Consider the following 25,714-nt stretch of genomic DNA (forward strand, 5'->3'; position numbering starts at 1 on the left):
GAGGGAGGGAGGAAGGGAGCAGGGCTGGAACAAGCACTGCCCAGCCAGGGTGGGGTGTGGTACAGGAAGGAGCCATGGTTCTTCCGGGGGGGGGGGGCGGGGAATGGGGAGCGGATGTCAGTTCCTGCCACTGCATGCGCCCTGGGAGGGCATGGGGGGGGGGGTGCCCCTGGATCTGCTTGGGGCAGGGTGGGCTGCTGCTTTGGGTTGGGGCTGGGGCAGTTCTGGGCTCTTCCCGGTGGGACAGGCTGGACAGAGCTGTGCTTGGGGCAGATGGTGGTGGGACTGTGAATGGGGATTGGGGGACTATGGTGAATTTTGGGGTGGCTGCAGCCCCCACCATAGTCCCCCTCCTAGCATCACTGCTGCCTATCCTGAGCACAGCCTGGCCCAGCCCCTGTGGGGAAAAGCCTGCCGCTGCCCCAACCCCAGCCCCCAGAGGCAGCACCACACAGTTCCTAGGGCACATGACCCTGTACCTTCCTGGGGTATGCATAGCAACAGGAACGGTGCCCCCCATGCCCCAACCTGGCTGTGCAGCACCTGTCCCTCCCCTAGCCCCACTTCCTCCCTCATCGCTGCACCCATTTTTCTCCCCATCCCTCCTGTATCTGCCAGAAGCTCACAGCTGGGCTGCCCTACCACTTTCCCACTTTTGGGGAGGCTAAACCCCGTTATCCCTGCCTTCTGCTGTCTATGCATGATACCCCCTTACAGCAGAGCTGCAAGGGTCTGAATGGCGGGGCAGCGGTGGGAGTGTGTTTTGTGCCCGCCTCCAGCAGCACACAGTTGCCTGGGTGCGAGGCCTGTCAGCAGTCCATGGAGATGCACGTGCAACTGGCCATGGCGGTAGCAGCGCTGATGATGGCAAATGTTTGTGCAGGTGCCTGAAAGTGGTTATTTTAAATTGAATTAGTGCCTAATTAATCTGCTCCTGGGCCTGCTAGCCCAGCAGGGTGCCTTTGTCAGGGCAAGTGCTCTCCCTACCGGGTAGCAGGGCTCCAGCAGTTGCCTGGCTCCTAGCTGCTCCCTTGACAAACCCTGGACTTGCCGCCAGGTTCCCATTGTCCCAGGACCCAACCTGGCCTGGGCCCCATTAACCCCTGCCCCACTCCTTCCTGCACCGTAGGGGTCTCCATCTGTGCCCCCCAGCCACTTCCCTCTCCTCTGCCGCACCCCTTCCCCCCACACAAACTTATCTGCTGGGGGGCAGGTGTGTGTGTGTCCCCTGCCCACCCGGCAGCAGCAGGCACATGGTGTTGTGTGGCTTGTGGGGCAGTGGCAGTGGGGTGCAGAGTCCAGCCTGCAGCATCAGCTGCCTCCACCCTGCACACAGATCTGGGGGGCATGTGCCCCTCAGGCCTCTGCCGAGGTGCGCGCAGCAGTGGGAGCCACCCTCCCCGTGCCACCCAGACAAGCCACCCTTGTGGTTCTGTCAGGCACTCTGCCCCATCTGTGCAGCACCTGCCCCTGCCCCAGCCCCAGCCCTAGCCCTACTCCCTCCTTCACCATTGGGGCCTCAATCTGCCCCTTTCTGCCCCTTAAAAACAAGAAAAAATATAAAGGGGCATATGAGCTGAAACTTTGAGGCAGAAGGGGTACACTTGTTAAAAAAAGGTTGAAAACCCCTACACTACACTGTTGTGACTGTCACTAGCTTCCTCTGATATATCCTTTTTTTAATAACAGATGGGTATCAAGGAATTTTGAAGCCTTTGTGTTTCAGGCGTCAGCAGAATAATATACCATGAAGGCTGGTCTTTTGAGATCTTTGGGTGAGATCTAATTCCAGGCATCTAAGTTGATATATGCACCTGTGATTCTACCCCTCCCTCAAGTCCCTGGAAATCCATTAATGCATCTACTTTTGTAAGACACCATCATCTTACCCTTAAGACTAAGTCATAAAAAAGCAATGAGGAGTAGAAGGCCTCACTCACCTTTTATATTAACAGATTTTCAGACACTCAAGCAGGGTAGAATAAAACCATGCCTAAGTGCTTAAGTCTACTTACATGCCTAATTGGTTGGAACAGAATATGGACCAATAAGTCTACTGATCTATGCACCTTTAGAGGTAGCTAAATATTCAGAGAGTATTTTCCTGCTCTTTCACATACAGAGGCTGCAATTTTACTGCACCTTGATGGCACATATACTATCTGAGCTCTTAAAAAATGAATTCTTCCAACGTCTCTCCTAAGTAGCTTCCCAGTTTCTGAACAAGTAGGAACTTTATATCCAGAATCAATCAGTTTGTTCCATGTCTGCTGAACATGGCCTTCTGGGGCATAGATAGTCCATAATACTGTACAAACTTAGGCTGAAAAATAGAGCTATAAAAAGTAGATCTATTGAGGACCTAAGAGTTTAGTCTTATTTCACCTGCACTTGCCTAAGTGACATTTATATGTTGCATAACAACAGTTTCAACTTCCAGCTGTGTCAGAATAGGGTTGTGCTATGTGAATGCCAGCTGGAAATTCTGGTGAGGTGAAAAAGGAGGAATTGGAGCACTTTGCTGAAAAGAAAGAGATGCAGGGTTAGAACTCTGATCTCCCATCCCCTGGGCTAACATCCAGCTTGGTGTCATGCATCCACTACTTTTCCCTTGAAAATAAAGCTGCAGGCCTTACATACACATCTGAATGATTCTATTCATTCTGGACACCTATACAGCCAGAGTGCAACCCACTAAATGTGCTCGGTAGGGAAACACAGGCAGTATAGATACATGGAATCCAACCTAAGTGCTACTTAGGTTTAAGAAGGTGAAACAAAGGTTAACTCCCAGCATCAAAGAGCCGACAATACAAAGATCTGCCATGTTCAGCCTCATCTGTATATGAGCAATTGTGTACTATTTATGGGTGCACTGAAATATTAATTTTTGCATGACACTTTTTATGTATTATGGATATATAAACTATGTAGGCATTTTTAACGAGTCATCCAAGCCAATACTAAATAAAAAATGAAACCCCTTCATTTTACCCATTTAGCCAAATAGTTTTACCTATTTTCTAAAACACAAATAACTACCTATTTACTAGTTCTTATGACTAACATTCCATGATCTTAGAATTTTTTTATATATATATAAATGACAATTTTAAAAATCCTTTCACAAAAACTATATGAATACAGACTTTTTAAGACTATTTAAGAAAATTAGACTTTCTTCTTTATAGGCAGATTTTATTGGTTAAAATTTTTTTGACTTTATAATTACGATTTAACCAAACTCAAAAACTGTGATTATGATTTTCTACATAATACAGTGTTGCACTAATTCTATTTCCATTGAAGTTGACATGAGTTTGAACAGAAGTTAAAGTTTGGTGTTTTTGAAAATCCAACTCCGTATTACTACATACATATAGTACACGGAAAAAAATCTCCATGGAATTCACATTACATTTGCAAAGTCAAGTACTCATAAATTAAGAAATGCAAGAACTGAGGGATCCACTGCCTCCACTGAACTCAGCTACAGCTTTGACTGAAGACCACTTCTGCAAATCAGACCCTAGCTATTTGATAACCAGAATGAAGACTACACAGTGATTATCTGTGAAATTCTGGTTTTTGTGATTTGTTCATCATCATGAAGGAAATCTGAGGGAGAAGCAAGGTTAGAATCTATTCTTCTGCCTTTAGTGTAAGATCATCCCTTCTCTTCTTGCAGTTCCTTGCCTCATTCTCTAACATTTTCCAACTTCTGCAGCACACGAGGGAGGAGGCCTTCAAACAAGTCTCATTCATGATGTAACCCTGATTCATCTCTAGAGCATCCTGTGGACTGAATGAGATAGGGATCCCATGGGGAAAAAAATGTATGTTGTCATTGTACCATAAAATATATACACAGCATAGCCCAATTAATGGGCCTTGCATTCCCTGCAACGGGAATCATGAACTGACATTTTCCATCTTTTCAGTTCTCAATTTTAATTTTGACATTATTTTCATTATTCCTTTGCTATATTATAATTACTGTACGTTAACAGTTATTTTTAAGGGTTTCTTTGTTAATATTTTTTTCAACCAAGGTTTAGTCTTTCCATTCAGTCTTTTAATGGGAAGACTCAGTCTCATAATAAGTCTTCCTATAATGAGTGAGAACCAGGGATCCTGGCTTTCTCTGATTTAAGAAAAACTCCAATTTTTGGTTAAAAAAAAATAACCCCAAATCCACATTTTCCTGTGATTTAAATGAAACTAGTATACGTGTGTGTGTGTATACACACACATACATACATACATATATATATATATATATATATGTGTGTGTGTGTGTTTCATTTTAATCATGGAAAATGTGGATTTGGGGTTACTTTTTTAAACCAAAAATTGGGGATATTTTTAAATCAGAGAAAACCAGGATCCCTGGTGAGAACTTTAGATCCATGGCAGAGTCCCCTAACATTTAAGCTAACTGTAACTGGTAAGACACCATTAGTAGTAGTAAGACACCATTAACTTTATACACGCTTGTCACTAGAGAAGGAAATACACATTTGGCCAATGAGTTTCACAGCTACTTGCTAAAAAGTAAAGGAAGGTTGAGAATCAGTAATAATAGATTAATTGCTAGATTCTGAAATAGTTCCCAAGAAGTTAAGACCTATTGACCCTACTGTCTTGGGTTCTCCATGTCCCCTTCACATCTTTCCTCAACTTCTCAGTTCCTACCCTTCCTCTCCTCCCCACAATTCCTATCCATATCTCCCCTACTCCTATCTCTTCCACCTCTCCTAGTCCTTACACCTACACGCATGCCTTTCTCCTCTCATACATGCCCTTCTCCTTCCCACATTCCTCCATTGCCCCTATGCTCCCACCCTCACAGATTCAGTCTTAGCCCTTTTCTACCGCTTCTTAGCTTCTGTTTCTGTTACTCCCCCTTGCCCTATATCTTTTCCTCTTCCAGTTATCTCCATCATTCCTTACCCCTTTTGTATTTGAATTAGGCTGTTTGGTCCCTTCCAAGTTCTAAGATTGCCAGCAAGGGGAGAATTGATCATGATTTGTACTGTACCACAGTAGTCTTGGGCAATTCACAGGAGCAAAGGCAAGGAGAATCTTGCTCCAGCAACAACAGTCCCAGTCTAGAACATGCTTATTTGCTGTATTGGTTTGTACAAGTGCAGTATAACCACCTAATGCTATGCAGAATGAAGTATGCTCAGTTCAGATAGAGTTATTGAAGAACTTAGGGGCCCAAATCTACCGATCCTCTCCTGAGCATATGCAAACTGAGGCCCCCCTGCATGTTACAGGTATTGTACAATTAACTGGTTAATTGCACACTTATCTTGAGACCAGCTACACATGCAAAATAGTTATCATGCCAAAAAAGTTCCAACCAATTATATAGTTGAACATTGAAAATGTGTATTAACTTTACAGCTGGTTGTTATTGAACTTTAATTTGCATGTGTAGTAGGGTCTCCCCTATGGCTAGGAGTCCAGTCAGCTGAGGGGCTCCTGGCCACAGGGGTGTACCATGACCAGATGGGGCTGAGTGTCCAGCAACTGAGGGGACTCTTAACCTCAGCAGCTTCAGGCTCTGGGTCCCCTGCCCCTGGTCTCACCCTCCTGCCTTTGGTTCCACATAAACTCTGTTTTCCAGCAAAAGAAACAGACCCACAAGTTTCATTCAGAAAGGCAAAGATGATGTCTTCCACATTTAGTAAAGTTTAGCCCAATAACCTAGTGGTTAAGGGACTAATTAAAGCAGAAGGAGACCCAGGATATAGCCTCCTCTTCCTACACCCACCACAAGGGTATTTGAGCCACTTCATCTTGTATTTGATATGTGAAGAGAGTAGTAGGGATGTTTGTGCTTCATTAAGAGCAAGATTTCAGGGCCAAGACTAGGATTTTCTCCCCCCCCCCCAGCAGCAACCATCTTACTGAATCACACACCTTCTAGTAAATACTTTCTGGCCCCATTAATCTGCCTTTCTCAGAGGCCAATATGGCCAACTTCAAGAGAAGAGATGGAGAAGGGTGTTGCCTTGTGGTTACAGAACTATGTTTGGGATGTCCAAAAACGCAGGCTAAAATCCCATGTAGATGAAAGAGGCCTAAAACTTAATTCTCATGCTTCTTGAGGGAATGACTTAATCACTATGCTAAAATATGGGAAGGCCCTCCTTTAGTATCTCATATACACTAGCAGGGGTGGTGCACCCCCTGCAAAAAGGTGCTGCCAACAGTTGGTGGCACCTGTGAGCATCCATCTGCGGGAGCATCCACTGGCCACTGCTGCCACTGCCAGTGGTGCCTGTGGGTGACTGCTGACCCCTGGTTGGGGCTCGCCATCCCTCCCCCACCCCCGCCGCCAACAGTCCGATGGCGTCTACGGGAGCTCCACATGTACCGCCACCAGGCTCCTGCTGCTGCCAGCACAGCTGTGCCCCTCCAGCCACTGGGGGCATATGCTGTTTATGTACATTAGTCTAAAGTTTTTTGCCTGGCTACAGTTTTGGGTCCTGGCTTACCCAACTCCATGCATAAGGAGCTGTATACCTTCCCAGCCAGAGCATGGGCCACTGAAAATGTTGTGTTAAGTGTCAAAAATGTAACTTTAATGGCTGGATAATTTCCATTTGGGTGCATAATGTAAAATAAGATTCTGCATAGGATGTGTAGAGATTCTAAATTAAAGACAGTGCCTGGATATTATTTAGTCTTAGACATTTAAAGCATGGAGAAAATCCAATAGCTGGATTACCTGAAAACACTAAGGCAGGTATCTCATAGGAGGAGCTCAGTCATATTGTCATGATAAGGACCTGAATTCTGTTCACAGTCAGAACTTCCCCAATTAGACTCTCAGGTTAGGTACAGATGTTTAAAAGCCTGAGCTGGAATTAATCTAAGTTATGCAGTTTTCTGTAAGCAGAGTAGTTTAGAGCAGTAGTGAACAAAACACACATTCACCCTTTGGTGGGGAGAGAGGAGGCAAATCTTAGACCAGGTTCCACTTTTTTAAAACCAGTCGGTGTGCCCAACCTTTGTCCTGTTATGGGTATAGACCAGTTTTGTGTGCTGAACTTTTGTTTTGTTACATGTATAGACCAGTTTCTGATCACTTATAACAGTAAAATTGTAACATCTGTACTCAACCTCAGGGTATGCACAAGCATTACATTTAGATCATTTTAACTAGGTTTGCCTGTCAGTATTTGAAAGTGCCAAATATCCCAGCATTCACTATTACTTAAAATATGGGATTTTCTTACTTACTTGACAATGGTAGTATTCTTAGTAAACAAACAAACAAACGTTCAGTAAATCTACCTAGAGTGAAACAAAAGTAAGTGAAAACTAGGAAGAAGTAAAATAAAATATACTACCAATTTGGGTAAAGAAATCTTCAAACAACTGATTAACAAATTCTGTGGTTTCATAAGAATGGTTTCCCTGCAAGTGTTCAGAGGTTCTGATAAAAATGTCTTATATATGAAAAATGTCTTTTCAATCTAAAAAAATAAATCTGCCAGTGCTTCAAAAACGTTGACTCCTCAGCCTGTAATATTTGTCAATAGCGTATAAGAAAACAGAAATGTATGTGAATGATTAAAGTAAAAACTGACCCCTTTGTAGACAGGTATTGCTGAACTCAGAGACGAAAATTTTGATAATGGGTGTAGCAATGTTTAATTATCCTGTACCAATTTCCAATGCTAGAAGTCGGGCTGTTTTTTGCAACAAGCATTGAAGACAAAAAATAGAGTCTTACCTGTTCAGATAATTTTGGTCCATTGATGTGAGCTTGCATAAGAGCATCATTAATAAGTGAATGAAAGTTCAGAAGTACATATTCAATGTCATATGTCCCATACATGGCACTGGATAATTCTTCCAATGAACCAATATAACCCCGCCAGTGAAGGTCAATTTCTGCCATGTTCGCTAGGCAGCCTCTAATAACATTGAGGCAGTATCCCATACAAGGCTTACTTAAAATCAGTCCTTGACAGTGTGGACAATATTGCATTCTTAATAGGGCTCTGCTGCATTCTTTAGAAAAATGTAAATGATCTGTTGTATTTATCACTTCAATCCCTAAATTGAGGGCCTGCAAGAAAGTACGACTAGGTAATAATGATCTTCCCATTTGCCCCATGACTATTTTTGGAATGTTACCAAATGGGTTGATTTCTCTTCTTGCCATTTGAATGCATTCTGAATATTCCAGTGAAATGTCAGTCATGCCAGGATTAATCAGATGATTGTAGATGACTGGGAAGAGTGTGTCAAAAAATCTGTTGACAAATTCTTCTGTGCTAATATCTGTGCCAAATACAAAGAGTCCCACATCCGTAAAAAACTCCTGAACAGATGTCGCAGCCTCAACAGCCATGTTTCTATATGTGTTGCAGAAAAATGTTCTTGTATAATTCTCAGCCTGTTTGATAAGCATTTCAAAGGTTTCTGAAATAGAAAAGAGGTAACTATTTTAAAGACAAAGTGGCTTAGACAGTTCAGCAAGAGCTTAAAGAGAATTAAATATACTATATTGAGTTAATCCAGTCTATATATTTTAACCATGGCACATGGCAGATTCACAGCAGATATTGCAAAGATTAATGGTTAGAATTTATGAAGATATAAACTACATGCAGACTACAGATTATTTTTCTTTGTGTGTGAATAATATATAATGCACCATGGATACTACTAAAATAGGGTAATATACAAACTCTCTTGATAGAGTACATTTTATGCAGTCGAAACAGATGCAAATGAGCTTTTAGTAACTTGCAGAAGAAATCAGATATTTCAAGTAGCTGTTTCAATACATTGGTTTACCTCTCCCCATATCATTCAGCAGATATTTCATAACTTTAATTTCAAATGAAACATTACCAGTCATTCTAGTTTAAACCATGCAATCAACTCCTTGCCATTTAGAACAGGTTGTTAAAAATGGCGTGAAATGCTTGAAGACACTCTTGTTGATAGAGTATGTTTTATTCATCACTAGTTAAATTAACAGAGAAAACATATTTTGTTTCTTCTCTTTTAAAAACATCAAGGGCAACCCATATACAGTTGGAAATATACCTTTAAACTGTGCCATTACTTTAGCAGTAGCTGTAGTCACTGGAAGCTAAGGGCACTCAGGACCTCTCAGAATCAGGGTACCAGGCTAACATAAAGATTATTGCCACGGTAACATGGTAACTATCACCAGAGACATAAAACAATAGCAAAGGGTGTTAAGAAAAATTACATAATAAACTTCATTTAATCCATTTGTGGATAATGTTGCAATAAAAGAACTTAGAGGAAGGTCTAGGAAATTGTTCTGTTTACATGTGGCTGTAATACCAGGTGCAGTTGCATCACCTCTGTAAATAGTTATCTTAATAAAGAGAAAGATTAATTTTAGAAACTTGGAATCTGTCAACACCACTTGGTGCAGTGCAGTGTAGATATAAACAAGATAACGATAATACTGGGGGAAACATATCTGCATTAATGCAGCACTTCACCTGGGGTCAACTACACAGGATGCTGCTCCAAATGCAGAAAGATGATGTTTAGTATCAGGGAGCCATTTTGCTATTAAAAGTACACACTTGCTCCAAGGTGCTTACAAGTTAATTTAAGAAATATATACATGCTATAGATACCTTTCTTTATAAGCAGCTGGGATAAAATTATCCTACAAGGTGTTAAAATACCCACTCAGTACCTACATCAGAGAATGGATGAGGAGGACCACGCTACTAATTATCAGCATGGGTCTCCTGGTGTCAAAAAACCTATGCAAGTAAAAGGCAGGGTGGCACACATAGTGGCTAAGTGTGCCACCTGAAACCGGAGGCTGGCGCAGGAACAGCCCCCAGGACTTCAGGTAAAGCTACAGGGATAAGCCCAGATGCTGGGCCCAGCCTTCCCTGCCCCATCTGGAGCATTTTTCCCCATGCTAACCCCACATGCGGGGGTATACGCCAGGGCAAAAAGCATTGGCATGAATTTGTGTTGTTCCTTTTTTCTCCATGCTGCTTCTCAGGGGGACATGGCCTGTGGGTTAAAGTATTTTTCTCATATTGGAAAATCAGTCCTTTTCTGAGAACATTGCAATGATGCCACCTTTTTATTACCAGATGAACAGCCTTTGACTAAATGAAAAGTGCCTATGACAAAGGAAAGAAGAAAAAGCAATGTATTTAAATAATAAGATGAAGAAAAGTTCAACAAGGACAGAGATTCATGAGCTGTTTCCACACGAGTGTGAACATTTGTTTCCCTGGGTACAAGAAACAGCGGAACACCAAAATCTATTTTCTCTGACTGTAGACATTTGTTTCCCCTCTGGCACATGGCAGGTTACCCCAGGTGAGGTTAGGGAGGCTGGGGCCCAGCAGCCTTACCTGGGGTCCCAGGGGCTCCTGGGGCTGCAGTAGTGACAATTCTGCCATTCAGAGCCTGGCCAGCAGCCAGAGCATGGCTCCAGCTGGCCAGGCTGTGGTTTTGGGTGGTGCCTGCTGCCCCTGCATGTGCCATTCCGCGCGCGTGCGCGCACGTGTGTGTGTGTGTGGGGGGGGGGGGGCAGTGGGCAGGGGTTGATCCCAGGATCTCCCAGGGTCAACCCCCCGCCCCCTTTTTGCTGCTACCTTGCAGCACGGAGAACAGCTGAATGATTGGTATGTGGTGCTGCAGACGTGTCCTCCTCTGTATGTGGCCATGGTAGCTTCTTTTTGGTGACTTATTTTTTGCAAGAGGAACTGCCATTCATACATCCAAGTGGCAGGTACAGAGCTGTATAACTGCAGTATTGGCACACATAATTTGGTATTCAGCATAATCCTAAATTTCCCTACTGGGTACATCCACACATGATTAATGTGCATGAATAAACTCCGGGACTTATTGCTCTGGAGTTTTTTGCTCCTGGGCGCGTATTCAAATGGTGTGCCCAGGAACAAAAAACTCCAGAGCATATTGATCCAGATTTTATTCATGCACAGATTTGTATACTGTGTAGGGGCTGGCTGAGGCATGAGGGTGCTTCAGCATGGGACTAGCTGGCAGGCAGCTGCCCTCATGCCCCAGCCAGCCAAGGCAGTGTCTACACATGCACTACTGTTGATGAAAAAAGCTTTGCAGCAGGTTAGGTATTTACAAGTCCTAACCTGCTGTGGAGTTTATTAGCTTATTAGTTTTGCACCATGATAGGGGTGCACGTGTAGACACTGAGACGTTTGCTGCACAGTTAATTAGTCAACTGTGCAGTAAACATCTTGTGTAGATGCTCCCACTAAGTCTGGTCAGTAAAATGTGCTTTGACCAGGCAGCTGCCCAGAGGAAACAGAATTCTTTGGCACGTGTGATGCCATGGAAGTCCTAAACCTTCATTTAGATAAAAAGCAATGCTAGCAGGTGTTAGAGGGAGGATGGAATCTCCCAGATGTAGATTCAGAGGGGGTGCAGTGGTGTGGCTCCACTCCCCTTTCTGACCATATGGCCGGTGCACTAGCAGGGAACTTTTTTAAGTCCCCAAAGAAGATAAGGATCCCTCCCTTGTCTTCCTGTCCTCTCCCCTCCCATTCTCTCCTCCCATTCTCTCCTCCTCCTTCCTGCTGTTTCAGGGGCAAGGGGAGATCCTACCATGTTGCCAGGCTTTGTGGGGGCTAGGTTCATCCAGGGACAGTGACAGCAGTGGCAGTGGTGTGCAAGTGCATTCCCTTTCCCTGCCTGGTCCCCCTGGGCGTTCCTCATCAGCACGGAAAATAGGTATAGGGAAGGTAATCCATCTAACCCATATACCTGCTGCCACTGGAGTAGAAGCTGTTCTACTTTTGTTTATTCAATAAATATTACCAGTGCTGTAGGAGACATAGGGAGTGCTCTAGGAAATCCTTAGCCTGAGTTATGGTGGTCTGAGCACTGAGCTGGGATTCAGGTTTAAACCTCCTCCAGACAATGGAAATTGCGAAGCTGGGTCTCTTAGGCAATCTGGCTCCCATATTAGGCTGTACATATGAAGACCCTCTGGGCTTTCCCTTCTCTGTTTCACTTCTGGCAAATACATGCACAGAACGATCCAAAACTTTCATTTACCTCACTATGGACCCATCACTTAGACATGTGGGCCAGGTACAGATGTTACACTTCTACTAGTATAAATTATCAGAAGCCAGTCTATGCCCATAATAGAACAGAAATTCAGCACACAGAACTGATCTATATCCATAACAGAAAAGAAGTTTAGCACAATAGACTAGTTAAAAAATGGTGGAACCTGGTCTAAGATTTGCCCTCTTCTTCCTCCACCAAAGGATGAAGGATGTGTTCACTATTGATCTAAACTATGGTACTTACAGAAAACTGCATAACTTAGATTGATTCCACCTTGGGCTTTTTAAGGTCTGTACCTAGCCATGAAGGAAGAGCAAGGTTCTGTTCAAAGGAATCAATGTACATTTTGTAACTGAACAAATTACATTAAAAATACTCCTGTTGGCATCACTGATTTCTGCTTCAAAAAGAAAATTGATTTGCAGGGCCCCAGTATCTTTTGTCACTCGGCTGCCTGATAATAAGTGACTACAGTACTCACCAGTTAAAGAATATATAAACTACCCTTTTACTAAGGACTTAAATTAATCTATAGATATTACCCTTTTCTAAATATCCCTCCCTAATTCTACCATAATACCTATTGTAAATTGCCAATGGACAACAGGTAGGTGGATGGACAGTTCTAATTTCTGATGCACTGTTTTATTTATGGCTTAACATTCATTTTAAAACTTCCTTCCATCTGATTTCTTCCTTTCTTATCATGTATTATACCACCTGTCATGCCTTGTGTTCTTTCTTAAATTAACCTTTAAGCACTTTGAAGCAAGTATGTACTTTTAATAGCAAAATGGTTCCCTTATACTGAACATCACCTTTCTGCATTCAGAGCAGCATCCTGTGTAGGTTACCCCAGGTGAAGTGCTGCATTAATGCAGATATGCTGCCCCCTGGACCATAGCTATCTTGTTTATATCTACATTGCACTGCACCAAGTGGTGTTGACATACTCCACATTTCTAAAATGGTTGTTTTTTGTTGTTGTTTTTTTATCAGAGAAAACCAGGATCCCTGTCTATAAGTACATAACTGGACCTATCTCCTGCTTGAGCTGGAATTATTGTCTTTGCCATTCCTTTCTGTATCTACTTGATGGTTTAACACACCCTTCTCACCTGTGTATCGTGTCCTTGTATCCTTTGTTAAAGTGGGTTACCTGCTGTGACAAGGCATTTTCCTAACTGTTTTTATGTACTAATTGGTGTTCCTTACTGAACAGTGACAACTTAAACCTCCTGTAAAAGAGTCTTGGGTCTTGAAACCATTGCTCCTTTGATTAGCTATTATCTAGGACCCGCAAGTCAGTTTCAATAAGAATTGACACTAGAGAACAGAAAGTGCCCATTATCTAAATAATGTATGAGTTAATATGATAAGACTTCTCTTTATTATATGCATTAAATAACATTGTTTATGTATCCACTACACTAAATACTTGAAGAATTTTAAATCACTGATATTTTTCTCCAAGAGCGCTACACACACACACACACACACACACACACACACACACACAAACCCTTTTAAAGTGCAGGAAAGACAAATGAAGATTTAATAAACTGGCTTAACTATTGAGACACAGAAAAAAAACATAGATAAATATACAACTCGTTTATACATGATAAGAACTCGTAAATACCTGATTTAATGTATATTTACATCTGAAATAATTGTTTTCTTATTCAATGAAGAAGTTATTGTCTTACTACTAAATATTTTGCTTAGTCAGAATAATAAGATATTGGAATGGAACTTGATAGATCTCACACACCAGTCAGTGGAAAGGTTATACTAGCATTAGTAATTCTTACTTTACCTCAAACAGGAGATTATAGGAAAGACATGTTAAAACACTCTATATAGACAGCACTTTTGTATGTTTTTTTTCCACATTAAAGATCTGCAAAATTACTTTTAAAAAAAAAAGTTTATGGCATGTCTGTTACTTCTGGTTAGATTCATATCTTAAGTCATCCTCCAAAAATGTGGGAAAAATACTCCAATTTTACTTCTCCCTTCTCAGAATCCCTACCATTTAAAAAAAACAAAACCAAATAAATTCTAGTTGATTGCCTATTGTATGAAGATGTAATTTCCATCAATAGCTCATGTATTCATCTCTCTATATATGTAACTTATCTGCACCTTTTCTTAAGGTGTCTGTCAATCAATTATACCACATTATCTATCTGCCCTCATTACTGAACCGTGGATCTTACATTTAAAACATATAACAGAATAATTAAGGTAACAACATCAAGTTGATTTATTTTTCAGATTATTAAAAATAACAAACTATAAAATATACTGAAGTCTGGGAAGATGGATACTTCCAAACTGTAGATGTTCTGGGCTAGACCCAAAGTTGTTCCTTAGTTGCTTTGGATTTCTGCACACTCAGTAGGCTGACTACAGAAATGCTTAAGAGCAATTCAGAATTAGGTATCTAGGTGCTGTACACCGAGATTGGGCACTGGCAGATTCCTCCAAGGACGAATCAGAAGGCACCTATATATGTGCAGAGAGACTGCTCCAACATGCTGTAATTACAGTGTATCAGAGCAGACTTGCTTAATCAAGTCTGCTGAAGCATGGTATTTTCCATGTGCCAGCAGACTCCAGCGTCTTGTGTATTAGCGTCCCCATGCTGAAAAACGGTGGTGGGGGGACTTTAACTAAATTTCTTTTAACAAGCTTTAGTTAGAGCACCCCCACCACCATTTTTCAGTGCAGGGACATTGACACACGAGACGCTGTGAGCGCTTTAAGCTCCAAAGCATGTGTGTAAAGGCCCAGAAAGTCTAGAGGTTGCCAATAGAAAACACTAAACATGATGTATCTGAACTGTCATCCCTCTCAAGAGCTTAGATGACCAACTCAGACTACACATTAGTCTTGTTCACTTGCTGCTCAGAATACTCAATCTCACAAAAGATCATCCACCATTTGTCCAATGGCAGAATATTTACAGTAATAACTCAGGAGGTGAAAGACCTAGATTCTAGGTTGCAGTAACATCTCCATTTGCCAAGAAAATAACTTAACCAATAGGCTATGGAATAGGGTGGGTAAGAATGCCTTCCACTGCTCCTTTGCTGCCAAGAAATAAAGAGGAAAATAATTGTGGAAACAGAAGAGAAGCAATAGGGAGTGTGACCTGGCCTAGTAAAGATGTTATTCTCCTGGAAGGGGATTAGTTATTTTTGTTTTATAACCAATAAATGTGTGCTATAAAATAGATAAGCAATGCTGAGAGCAAGCTTCTGTAACTCAATAGCTTTCGCACTCCTCTGGGATGGGGTTCCCTTCTCACAGGGGAATATTATAACCAGAAGGCTACAGAGGCAGTTTTCTTCTTTATTTATGGACAAATGACTTTTGCAGGCCTAGCTGCCCAGTGGCTCATCTTCAGCAGAAGTAGGGACTGAGGGAGCCCTTAATTAGCCTATGCTATAGCCTGGTGCTTGAGGGTTCAAAGCCTTTCAGGAACAAGGAGAACTTAAATCCCAGATCTCTGATTTCCTGGGAAAACTTCTAAGATATTAGACCAAATATGGGCGGTTGTATCATAACAACCACTGTTTGGGAGCTGAATTCAATACTTCTAATGCACTTGGGTATTCTTAAACTCTGTTTAGTAGAGATTTCTGCTACTTTGCAATCCAAAATGAAAGCACCTGATGAGCCTGGTAGCAGGTTGAAGCCTATATTGATTAATTCTTTATAACTGAGGAGGCTAAACCCCTCCAAGGTCCCATTCAGACACCATATTTGAATCTGCTCCTCAGTTGTTTACAGACATCTTGCCAATGTTTAAGATGAAATTGATTTTAGTTGGTATTGTTAGTAAAATAATGATGTTATAGTAATCGCTTTATAATGACATGAACAGGAATTTTATGACCCTTTGCAATTTTCATTATTACTTTTTCATAGATGAAAACCATAAAACAATTCATCTCCTGCACAAAGCCTGATGTTTCAAAAAGTCTGTTACAATTCAAGGCTGCGGTACTCTATTGCCAAAAGCATAAATATTACCTGAAAGAATAAATCATGTTGCACATGGATAATCAATAGGTTTTACAGTGTGGCTCTAAACAATACTGAAACTTTCAAGATTGAATTACATTGCTAGTGCCCCTACAATCCACAGGTGAATGAATACAATAATCCACTGAAAGATTTATTGAGTATTTGCCCTTTTCTGAACATAATAATACCTGATATTTCTCTTTGAAATTCTGTATCGAGCTTAATGTAACATAGGTCTTTTAACTGCAAAAACAATTTGTGTTAGTTTTTATGGACATTTTAGTTAATAAATGTTACAACAACTAAGTTAAAAGTCTGTTTTCTGCCTGTATGTAATACAGGATGCTGGGTTAGATGGGCCTGTGGTCTGATGCAATAAGGCATTTCTTATATTTTTATGGTTTGCTTTGTTGATTTTCCATATAAATATTTGGAAGAATCATGAAAAACAAAGGAGTACGCTTCCTTTTACCGGTGATACTGAACAGTTCCTGTGCACATCTCGTAAGGTCAATTCATGTCATTTATGATACTTTCAGAGGCTTAGAAAACAATTAAATCAAAGTATAGCTGTACAATATTGTGAATATATCTTAGCAATTGACTTCTCTTCCCTCTATAAGGCTTTGCCTGCTGATTTAAATCATCATTCTTCAGTAGTTATACATCCACACAAAAATAACTGGTGAGGGCACAATCAATATAAATCCAAAAACATATAAATTTATCATAAATATAACATAATGAAGGTGAGCATGAGAACTTGTATTACTGTTATTAAATGCACTTTCCCAAAAAAAGCTTTCCTCTATTATTTTCATATTTGCACCAACTATAAAATAAGCACTTCTTTGATTCTAATCCAAAACTCCAGACTGTCATTCTTTAAATTTTATTTAAAGCTAGTGAAACCCTGGAAAGCACAGCAACTCCTCATTTAATATATGTGCTATGTAGGCTGGGTTCTGATCCTTGGTCCTCAGTGACTTGTCTCAGAGGCTGGACACCTTCAAGTCAGCCGGCCCTGACAACCTACACCCCAGGGTACTCAAGGAGCTGGTGAGCATCATAGCCCAGCCTCTGGCACAGATCTTTGAAAACTCCTGGCGCTCTGGTGAAGTGCCCAAAGACTGGAAGAAGGCCAATGTGGTGCTTATCTTCAAGAAAGGGAGGAAAGTGGATCCGGCAAACTACAGTCCCATCAGCCTGACTTCTATCCCAGGGAAAATCTTAGAAACGTTTATTAAAGAGGCCATCCTTAATGGACTGGCCGATGCCAACATCCTGAGGGATAGCCAGCATGGGTTTGTTGTGGGTAGGTCTTGCTTGACCAATCTCATTTCCTTCTATGACCAAGTAACCTATCACCTGGACAAGGGAAAAGAGATTGATGTCATATACCTTGACTTCAAAAATCCTTTGAACTGGTATCCCATAATCACCTCTTGGTGAAACTGGCCAATTGTGGCCTTGGGTCCACAATGATCCACTGGCTGGGAAATTGGCTCTGTGGTCGGACCCAGAGGGTAGTAATTGATGGAAGTCAATCATCATGGTGCCCTGTGACCAGTGCGGTTCCCCAAGGCTCTGTCCTTGAACCCATGTTGTTCAACATCTTCATTAATGATGTGGACATTGGAGTCAGAAGCGGACTGGCCAAGTTCACCGATGACACCAAACTTTGCAGCAAAGCATCCACACCAGAAGACAGGAGAGTGATCCAGGCTGACCTGGACAGGCTCAGCAAATGGGCGGATGAGAACCTGATGGTGTTTAACACTGAAAAATGCAAGGTTCTCCACCTTGGAGGAAAAACCTGCAGCATCCTTATAGGCTCAGCAGTGCTACACTGGAGAGCACTATGGAAGAAAGAGACTTGGGGGTCATCATTGACCACAAGATGAACATGAGCCTGCAATGCGATGCTGCAGCTAGTAAAGCGACCATAATGCTGGCTTGCATCCACAGATGCTTCTCAAGCAAATCCCAGGACATCATTCTCCCCTTGTACTCGGCCTTGGTGAGGCCGCAGCTGGAGTACTGCATCCAGTTTTGGGCTCCACATTTCAAAAAGGATGTGAAGAAGCTTGACAGAGTCCAGAGAAGAGCCACGTGCATGATCAGAGGTCAGGAAAACAGACCTTATGATGACAGGCTGAGAGCCCTGGGGCTCTTTAGCCTGGAAAAGCACAGGCTAATGGTTGATCTGATGGCCACCTATAAGTTCATCAGGGGTGAATGTTTGTTCACCAGAGCACCCCAAGGGATGACAAGGTCAAACGGTTATAAACTACTGCAAGACTGTTTCAGGCTGGACATAAGAAAGAATTTCTTTACTGTCCAATCCCCCAAGGTCTGGAATAGCAGGCCATCAGAGGTGGTTCAAGCACCTACATTGAACACCTTCAAGAGTAAATTGGATGCTTATCTTGCTGGGATCCTATAACCACAGCTAACTTCCTGCACTTCGGGTGGGGGGCTGGATTCAATGATCTTCCGAGGTCCCTTCCAGCCCTAATGTCTATGAAATCTATGAAATCTATGAAGTCTGCAACTTGTATTTGCTTGTTACTGGATAAACAGTTTTGAGATAGTATCTACCTCACTGGGGGAAGGGGTCAAGGCCAAGACCAGGAACCATTACCTTCTCCCTTCCAGAACAGTATCCACCTCCCAAGCACATACAGGCTCTAACTTGTTCCCTTCTAGCACCATATGTTTTCTCCCTCTTGGCTACCAGTAGACCAGTTTTAAAAGGAAGACTGGTTCATGCTCTGGACAATGTCTCGCCCATTTCTTTGTGACTAGAGTACTTTGCAAGGAAGTAGATTGAAGGCCCCACTAGAAATGGAGGCCTAAAACCCAGGTCTTGTACTCCCTAAGTGAGTATCCTAAAGGCTTTTGGATTTAAATTTAATACCTTGATTACGTATTATTAGATACTAGCTGCAGATTCAAAATTGTGATTGGTAAGTGCTATGAAATAATTGCTGGTTTCCCATATTACTATAATTTGTTTTACAAGAATTGCAGTGTCTCCTTTATTAATTTTAATTTGTTCATTCTAGAAAAATACTTACTGGAAATATCTACACATGGCTATTTACACACATTAGCCATTTTTAAGGCACATTAAGGGCATGGGTCTACACATGTGCACCCTTAATGCACCTTAAAAATGGCAATTTTAGGGTAATTTTGCCTAAATTTAATACTTGCATAAACCAAGGTGCCTTAACCTATGTGTAGATGCCATAAGGCACCTTAGCGCTATGTGACTAAGCATGCTGGAGCTGAACCCACAGGGCACTATGGGGTAACACCAGGAGTACAGGGAACAAGCCAGAAGAGCTCACACTCTTGCTTGCTAGCACCCAGTATGACCTAGTCGGACTAACCAAGACATGGCGGGATTCTACACACGACTAGGTGGTAGGCACTGAGGGGTATAGGTTGTATAGGTGTGACAGAGTAGGGAAAAAAAGTGTAGGGGGGTAGCACTCTATGTTAAGGAGCAGTATATGTTTTCCAACACTAAGGCGGGGGTGGACGAGGGTACACAGAGGCATTATGGGTCAGGATCCGGGAGGGCCAGGGGAAAAGGACTTGGTTGTGGGGGTCTACTACAGGCCTCCTCATCAGGATCAAGAGCTAGACAATGTATTCTCTGGGCAGCTAGCAGATGCCATGCAGGCGAGGGAGGCAGTGGTCATGGGAGATCTAAACTATCCAGATATCTGCTAGGAGGAGCAGACAGCCAAAACAAGCCACTCATGGAGGTTCTTACACTGTGTGCAGGACCTCCACCCAACCCAGGTGGTGTCTAGCCCCATCAGGGGTAGCACCTTGCTTGACCTGGTCTTAGCAACGGGATGATCTCGTGGGGAACATGCGAGTTCATGGTAGCCTGGGAGATAGTGACCCTCACTTGGTCGAGTGCACTACCCAGTGAAGGGTGGGTAAAGTAACTAGTGGGGCTAAGGTGTTGGACTTCAGAAGGGCCAACTTTAGCAAGCTTAGAAGGCTAGTTAGTGAGGGGATGCAACTCAACATCAACATAGAGCATATGGGGGTCCAGGAGGGTTGGAGGTATCTCAAGGGAGTGATCCTTGGGGCTCAAAAGGAGTCTATCCCATTACGTAGGAAGGGAGGTAAGGGGGCAAGAAATCCCCCTTGGCTGAACAGGAAACTCCAGGAGATTCTGGGGGCAAAGAAAGAGATGTATAGGCAATGGAAGCAGGCAGCAGCCACCAAGGAGGAATATATCTTCCTGGTGCACTACTGCAGGGAATCAGTTATACAGGCCAAGGCGGGGCTTGAGCTCAGGCTGGCTTCAAAAATCAAGGACAATAAAAAGTCCTTCTTCAGGTATATAGTGGACAAAAGGAAAGCTCAGAGCAACATAGGGCCCCTGCAGGACAAATCAGGACAGTTGGTGGTTGACGCAGGAAAAAAAGCAGAGCTCTTCAATGAGTTCTTTGCTTCAGTATTTCTATGTACCGACCAAGCCAATTCCCCTACCTCGATCATTGACAGATGTCCACATGGTACCAGTACACCTACGGTTAGTTCTGAAATAGTTAAGGAGCTCCTGGAGGAGCTGGATGGGTACAAGTCAGCAGGCCCAGATGACCTCCATCCACGACTGCTGAAAGAATTGGCCAGTGTCATAGCTAAGCCACTGGCACAGCTGTTCGAGCACTCCTGGTGCTCCAGCCAGGTCCCTGAGGACTGGAGAAGGGCCAATGTGGTGCCCATTTTCAAGAAAGGGAGAAGGGATGAGCCGGGTAATTTTAGACCAGTCAGTCTTACCTCTATTCCTGGGAAAATGCTAGAGAAAATAATAAAAGAACACATTTGTGCAGCCCAGAAAGGGAAACGATGCTGAGGGGAAACCAGCATGGGTTTGTCACAGGTAGATCCTGCCTGACAAACCTTGTAGCCTTCTTTGACCAGGTCACACACTGCCTGGACGTGGAAGCCAAGGCTGATGTCACCTTCCTGGACTTCAGGAAGGCCTTCAACACAGTTTCGCACCCTAACCTCATTGGGAAGCTAGCAGACTGTGGAGTGGACACCTACATGGTCAGGTGGGTGGCCAACTGCCTTAGGGACCGCACCCAGAGAGTGGTAGTGGATGGTTCCTTCTCAGCCTGGAGGGAGATGGGCAGTGGGGTCCTGCAGGGTTCGGTCCTCGGACCGATATTATTCAATATCTTCATCAGCAATTTGGACGAGGGTGTGGAGAGCACCCTCTCCAAGTTCGCTGATGATACCAAGTTATGGGGAAAAGTTAGTACACCGGAGGGCAGGGAGCAGATTCAGGCTGACCTGGACAGGTTGGATCAATGGGCAGAGAGAAATAGGATGCAATTTAATAAAGATAAATGTAAGGTACTCCCCCAGTACACCTATAGGTTGGGGAGTGTCCTTCTCAGCAGCTCAGAGGCAGAGAGGGATCTTGGAGTCATAACTGACTCCAAGATGAACATGAGCTGGCAGTATAACAAAGCCATCAACAAGGTTAATCGCACCTTGTCGTGCATTAGCAAGTGCATGACTAATAAAACAAAGGAGGTGATGCTCCCCCTCTATGCGGAACTGGTCAGGCTGTATTTGGACTACTGTGTCCAGTTTTGGGCGCCACACTTCAAGAGGGACGCAGGAAATCTCGAGAGGGTCCAGAGGAGGGCCACTCGCATGATTAGTGGCCTTCATGATAGACCCTATGGGGGGAGGTTGAAAGAGCTGAATTTCTTCAGCCTTCACAAGAGACGGCTGAGGGGAGATCTTGTGGCCGCCTATAAATTTATTAGGGGAGGTCAATGGGGAATAGGGGAAGCGCTGTTTACTAAGGCGCCCCAGGGAGTGACTAGGAATAATGGGTGTAAACTAGTTGAGAGTGGATTTAGTTTAGATATTAGGAAGAAATTTTTTCACAGTAAGGGTGGCCAGGATCTGGACTGGGCTCTCATCCCCTCTGTGCTGCTAATAAGAAGTGAGCACTGAGCTTCCCCTGGGTGAAAGAGCCTTTTTTCCTGATCCTTGCACAGAGCAAGGGAGACCTGTGCAAAGGCTGGGGGGGAAGGTGGGAGAGAGGCAGGACCCGCAGCACTAGAACTCTCCTCGGATACTTTATTTTGTACTTTTGCTTGCATATGTGCCTTTCCTCTCTTCCCATCTTGTGTGTTTGTGCTTTTCTTCTCTTCCCAGCACTTTCCTATTTGGTACAGGTAAAGCACCTCATGTGGAGTGTTTATTTACACTCTAGCTTTCTCATGGGAAGATGTCTTAAATAGCTCCTTAAAGAAGTGCCTTGAAGACTGGTTGGAGAAAGGGAAGAGGGGCAGTAAGTCATGACTTCTCTTGCTGAGGCACTCTGTGGCAGCAGAGTTCAGCATGAGTCACAGAGAGTTCCCTTACAGGAAGGAGGGAGGGAGAGGAGAAAGCTGTCCACCATGGGATGCTGGAGGGTTTGGTCAAACACTAGCACCCCATATGTAATATGCCACATTTCCAAATTAAAGAATTATATAAAATATCTTCATAGCTCTTTTGCATTTAACATCTATGTGGCTGGATAACATTTTTGTAGCTTATTATCAGGTGATAAATTATGTGAACATGTGGCATGTTATAATTTATTGCTCTATTAACACATTGATCACACTTCAAAGTTTTTCATCCATTTTTAAAGTTTGTTCACAACCCTTTTATATATTCTTGTGACCTACTTTTTGGTTGGTTCCCACAGGTTGAGACATGCTGATGTAGAAAATCCTCACCCTGGCTCACGGCTCTTTGGAATCCATGAGAAGAGTTCCATCCTCCCCCAGGAGGCTGATGTCCTTTTTGGCACTGTTCTTCTCTAGGATGTAGAAGAAGTGGGAGCCACAGCCCATTTCCTAGAGAAGCTGGACCCACAGAAAGATGAATGTACCATGACTTAAGCGGCCATCAAGAGCCCAGAGCTCTTTCTGCATCCCCTGACACTCTCCTCAGAGGGACAGGTTGTCTGGGTTGGTGTCCAGGTGACTCTCCAGCTCCAGCACTTCCCTCTTGAGCTGCTTTGTGGCCTCCAACCTCTGTCAGGTGTGCCCCTAGGTGTAGCGGCAACAATACAGCCTAACACATAGGTTCCCCACATCCCACTATCTCTATGCTGAGGGAAAGGTCCACTGTTGCTCACACAAGGGCAGTCAGAAATCCTAGAAAGATGCCACAAAGCCCAAGTGTTCCAGCAGACTATTGCTGAAGTGTCAATAGGCTGACCCCAGGCAACTGAACCAGAGAATGACCAGTGTGCACTAGAGATGGTTGTTACTGAAGGGGGGTAGCCTGATGTAGGAGGTTTGGACCTGGGTGTGTTTAGCAAAAAAACATATATTCTGTCCAACCAGGAGTGTTGTACCCACTTAACACAGGTTAAAGACTACCTCTGTATTTGGACATGGAGATGAAGCATGTGACTTAGCACCACTTCAGTGACCTGAAAGATCCATAGCCTGCATGCTCACAGAGAACAAAAAGGTCATCCCACAGAATGTCTCCATGATACAGTGGAAATCAACCCTTTCTCTTCCTTGCAGTGACCAGCTGGCTTTGGTGGCCAATGTCATATGGGTCTCCTGTAGGAACAGTATAGAGTATCCCTGTGTTGGAGGCAGGAGAATACCCAGCACCTGTGGAGACCCATCCTGAAGCTACATGCATTAACAGTCATGATGGTGAGGGACCTCATTGTTGGGGGGCATTGAATGGTCAGAGTTGAGGGGCAAATGGAGGCCCCTCACCATGGGGGTTCAACCCAGCTCCTTCCAATACCCCAGCTAGCATAGCTGTGAGGCAAGGGAGCCCTGTTCCCTACCTCCTTCATCCCAACTCTGGCCATTCAGCAGTAGGGAGCGCCCTCTTCTTCCCCCTGATAGCTCAACCCCACCTTCCATGCAAAAATTAACACTGGAGGGAACACAAGCTCCCCAAGGCTCTCTGCTTTGGGCACCTTAATGTAATACCTGATTTAACCAGGATTAATTTTTCATGTGATAGGCCATTTTTAAAAGTGCTCAACAACCATGCATGTGTGTTATGACATGGCTGTATAGAACTTTCAGGGGCCAGATCACTCAAAAATGCCACTTCTGTCTGTGCACATAGAATAACAGCTTCCATTGAGCAACATTACCTACTGCTTGATGGAAAAAATGTGATAGGTGCCTTAGTAAATACTACTTTTTCACATTTACAAATCAAAGAAACTGGAATCAAAATTGAAAAAGGGAAAGTAAAAGAAATGAGCACAGGGAAAACAGAAATAATATCTGAATATCTTTTGCATCCTGCTTAGTCAGTTCCACAGTGTTTTAGTAACTTCTCTCCCCAGTGAAGGAAGAATTAAAATAGTTAGAAACTAAATCCTGTGTCTGTCATTGATTGTCAGATGTGACATAATTGCTCATGTCACATGACAGTGAAGTTCAACACTTTTCTTTTGCTTCCTACCAAATTTCCTAATGATATGGAAACTGATTTATACTGGTATAAATTTAGAATCACTCCAATCACCATGCAAGCTGAGGGACAACCGGGCACCTGGAGGAAGAGAAGCCGAGTCATCATGGTGGGTGACTCCTTCCCGAAAGGAACAGAGGGACCCATCTGTCACCCGGATCCCATGGCATGGGATGTATGCTGCCTGCCCAGAGTCCCAATCTAAGACATTATTGCAAGGATTCCTGACCTCATCCAGCCCTCCGACTACTATCCCATGGTCCTCATCCATGTGGGCACAAACGATGTGACCAGGAGTAATCCAGACTGTATCATGAGTTACTACAGGGCTCTGGGGGCCAGGCTTATGAAGTCAGGGGTGCAGGATGTCTTTTTGTCTATACTTCCAGTCAGCAGTCACCATCAGCATCAAGACGCCTGCATCAGAGAAGTCAACCTGCGGCTCTGGAGTTGGTGCCATCATGCAGGTTTTGGCTTCTTCAACCACAATCTGCACTTCCATGAAAGGAGCATCCTGGGACGTGATGGTCTTCATTTTTCTTCAAAAGGTAAGAGTCTGTTCTCTTACATGTTGGCTGATCTCCTATGTAGGGCTTTAAACTAGGTTTGTTGGGGGATGGGGATGCAGAGGACAAAGAGATCCTAGGGTCAGAGAGCCATGAGCCATGTGCTGGATCAGCCCAGGTAAGTATTCAGGGCCCTGATAGGCATCAGGACAGGGGGTATAAAGGGCATCCATTGTGGGCCTAAAATGTCTCTACACTAATGCTAGAAGCATGTGGAACAAGCAGGAGGAACTCACACTCCTGCTTGCAAGCAATAACTTTGACTTGGTTGGGCTAACTGAAACCTTGTGGGATCTTACTCATGACTGGACGGTAAGCATTGAGGGCTATAGGTTGTACAGATGGGATACAGTGGGGAAAGAAGTGGGGGGTGTTGCTCTCTATGTTAAGGAGCAATACACATCTATAATCAAGATGGGATCGGGGGAAAGAGACTTAGTAATGGGGGTCTACTACAGACCACCACACCAGGGGAATGAGCTAGACCTGGAATT

At 43.4% G+C, this 25,714-nt stretch overlaps 1 protein-coding gene across 1 annotated transcript in view; it reads right to left on the reverse strand.

Moving 5' to 3' along the window:
* GPC5 (glypican 5) overlaps positions 1-25,714 on the reverse strand; it is a 1,236,000-nt gene that overhangs the window by 973,085 nt on the left and 237,201 nt on the right. The window contains exon 3 of the mRNA XM_019486966.2: positions 7,754-8,448. Coding sequence (XP_019342511.1) covers positions 7,754-8,448 — 695 coding nt within the window. The remainder of the gene's footprint in view (positions 1-7,753; positions 8,449-25,714) is intronic.

This window comes from Alligator mississippiensis, chromosome 1 (genome assembly GCF_030867095.1).
Source record: "Alligator mississippiensis isolate rAllMis1 chromosome 1, rAllMis1, whole genome shotgun sequence".
In the NCBI taxonomy this organism is placed as follows: domain Eukaryota; kingdom Metazoa; phylum Chordata; order Crocodylia; family Alligatoridae; genus Alligator; species Alligator mississippiensis.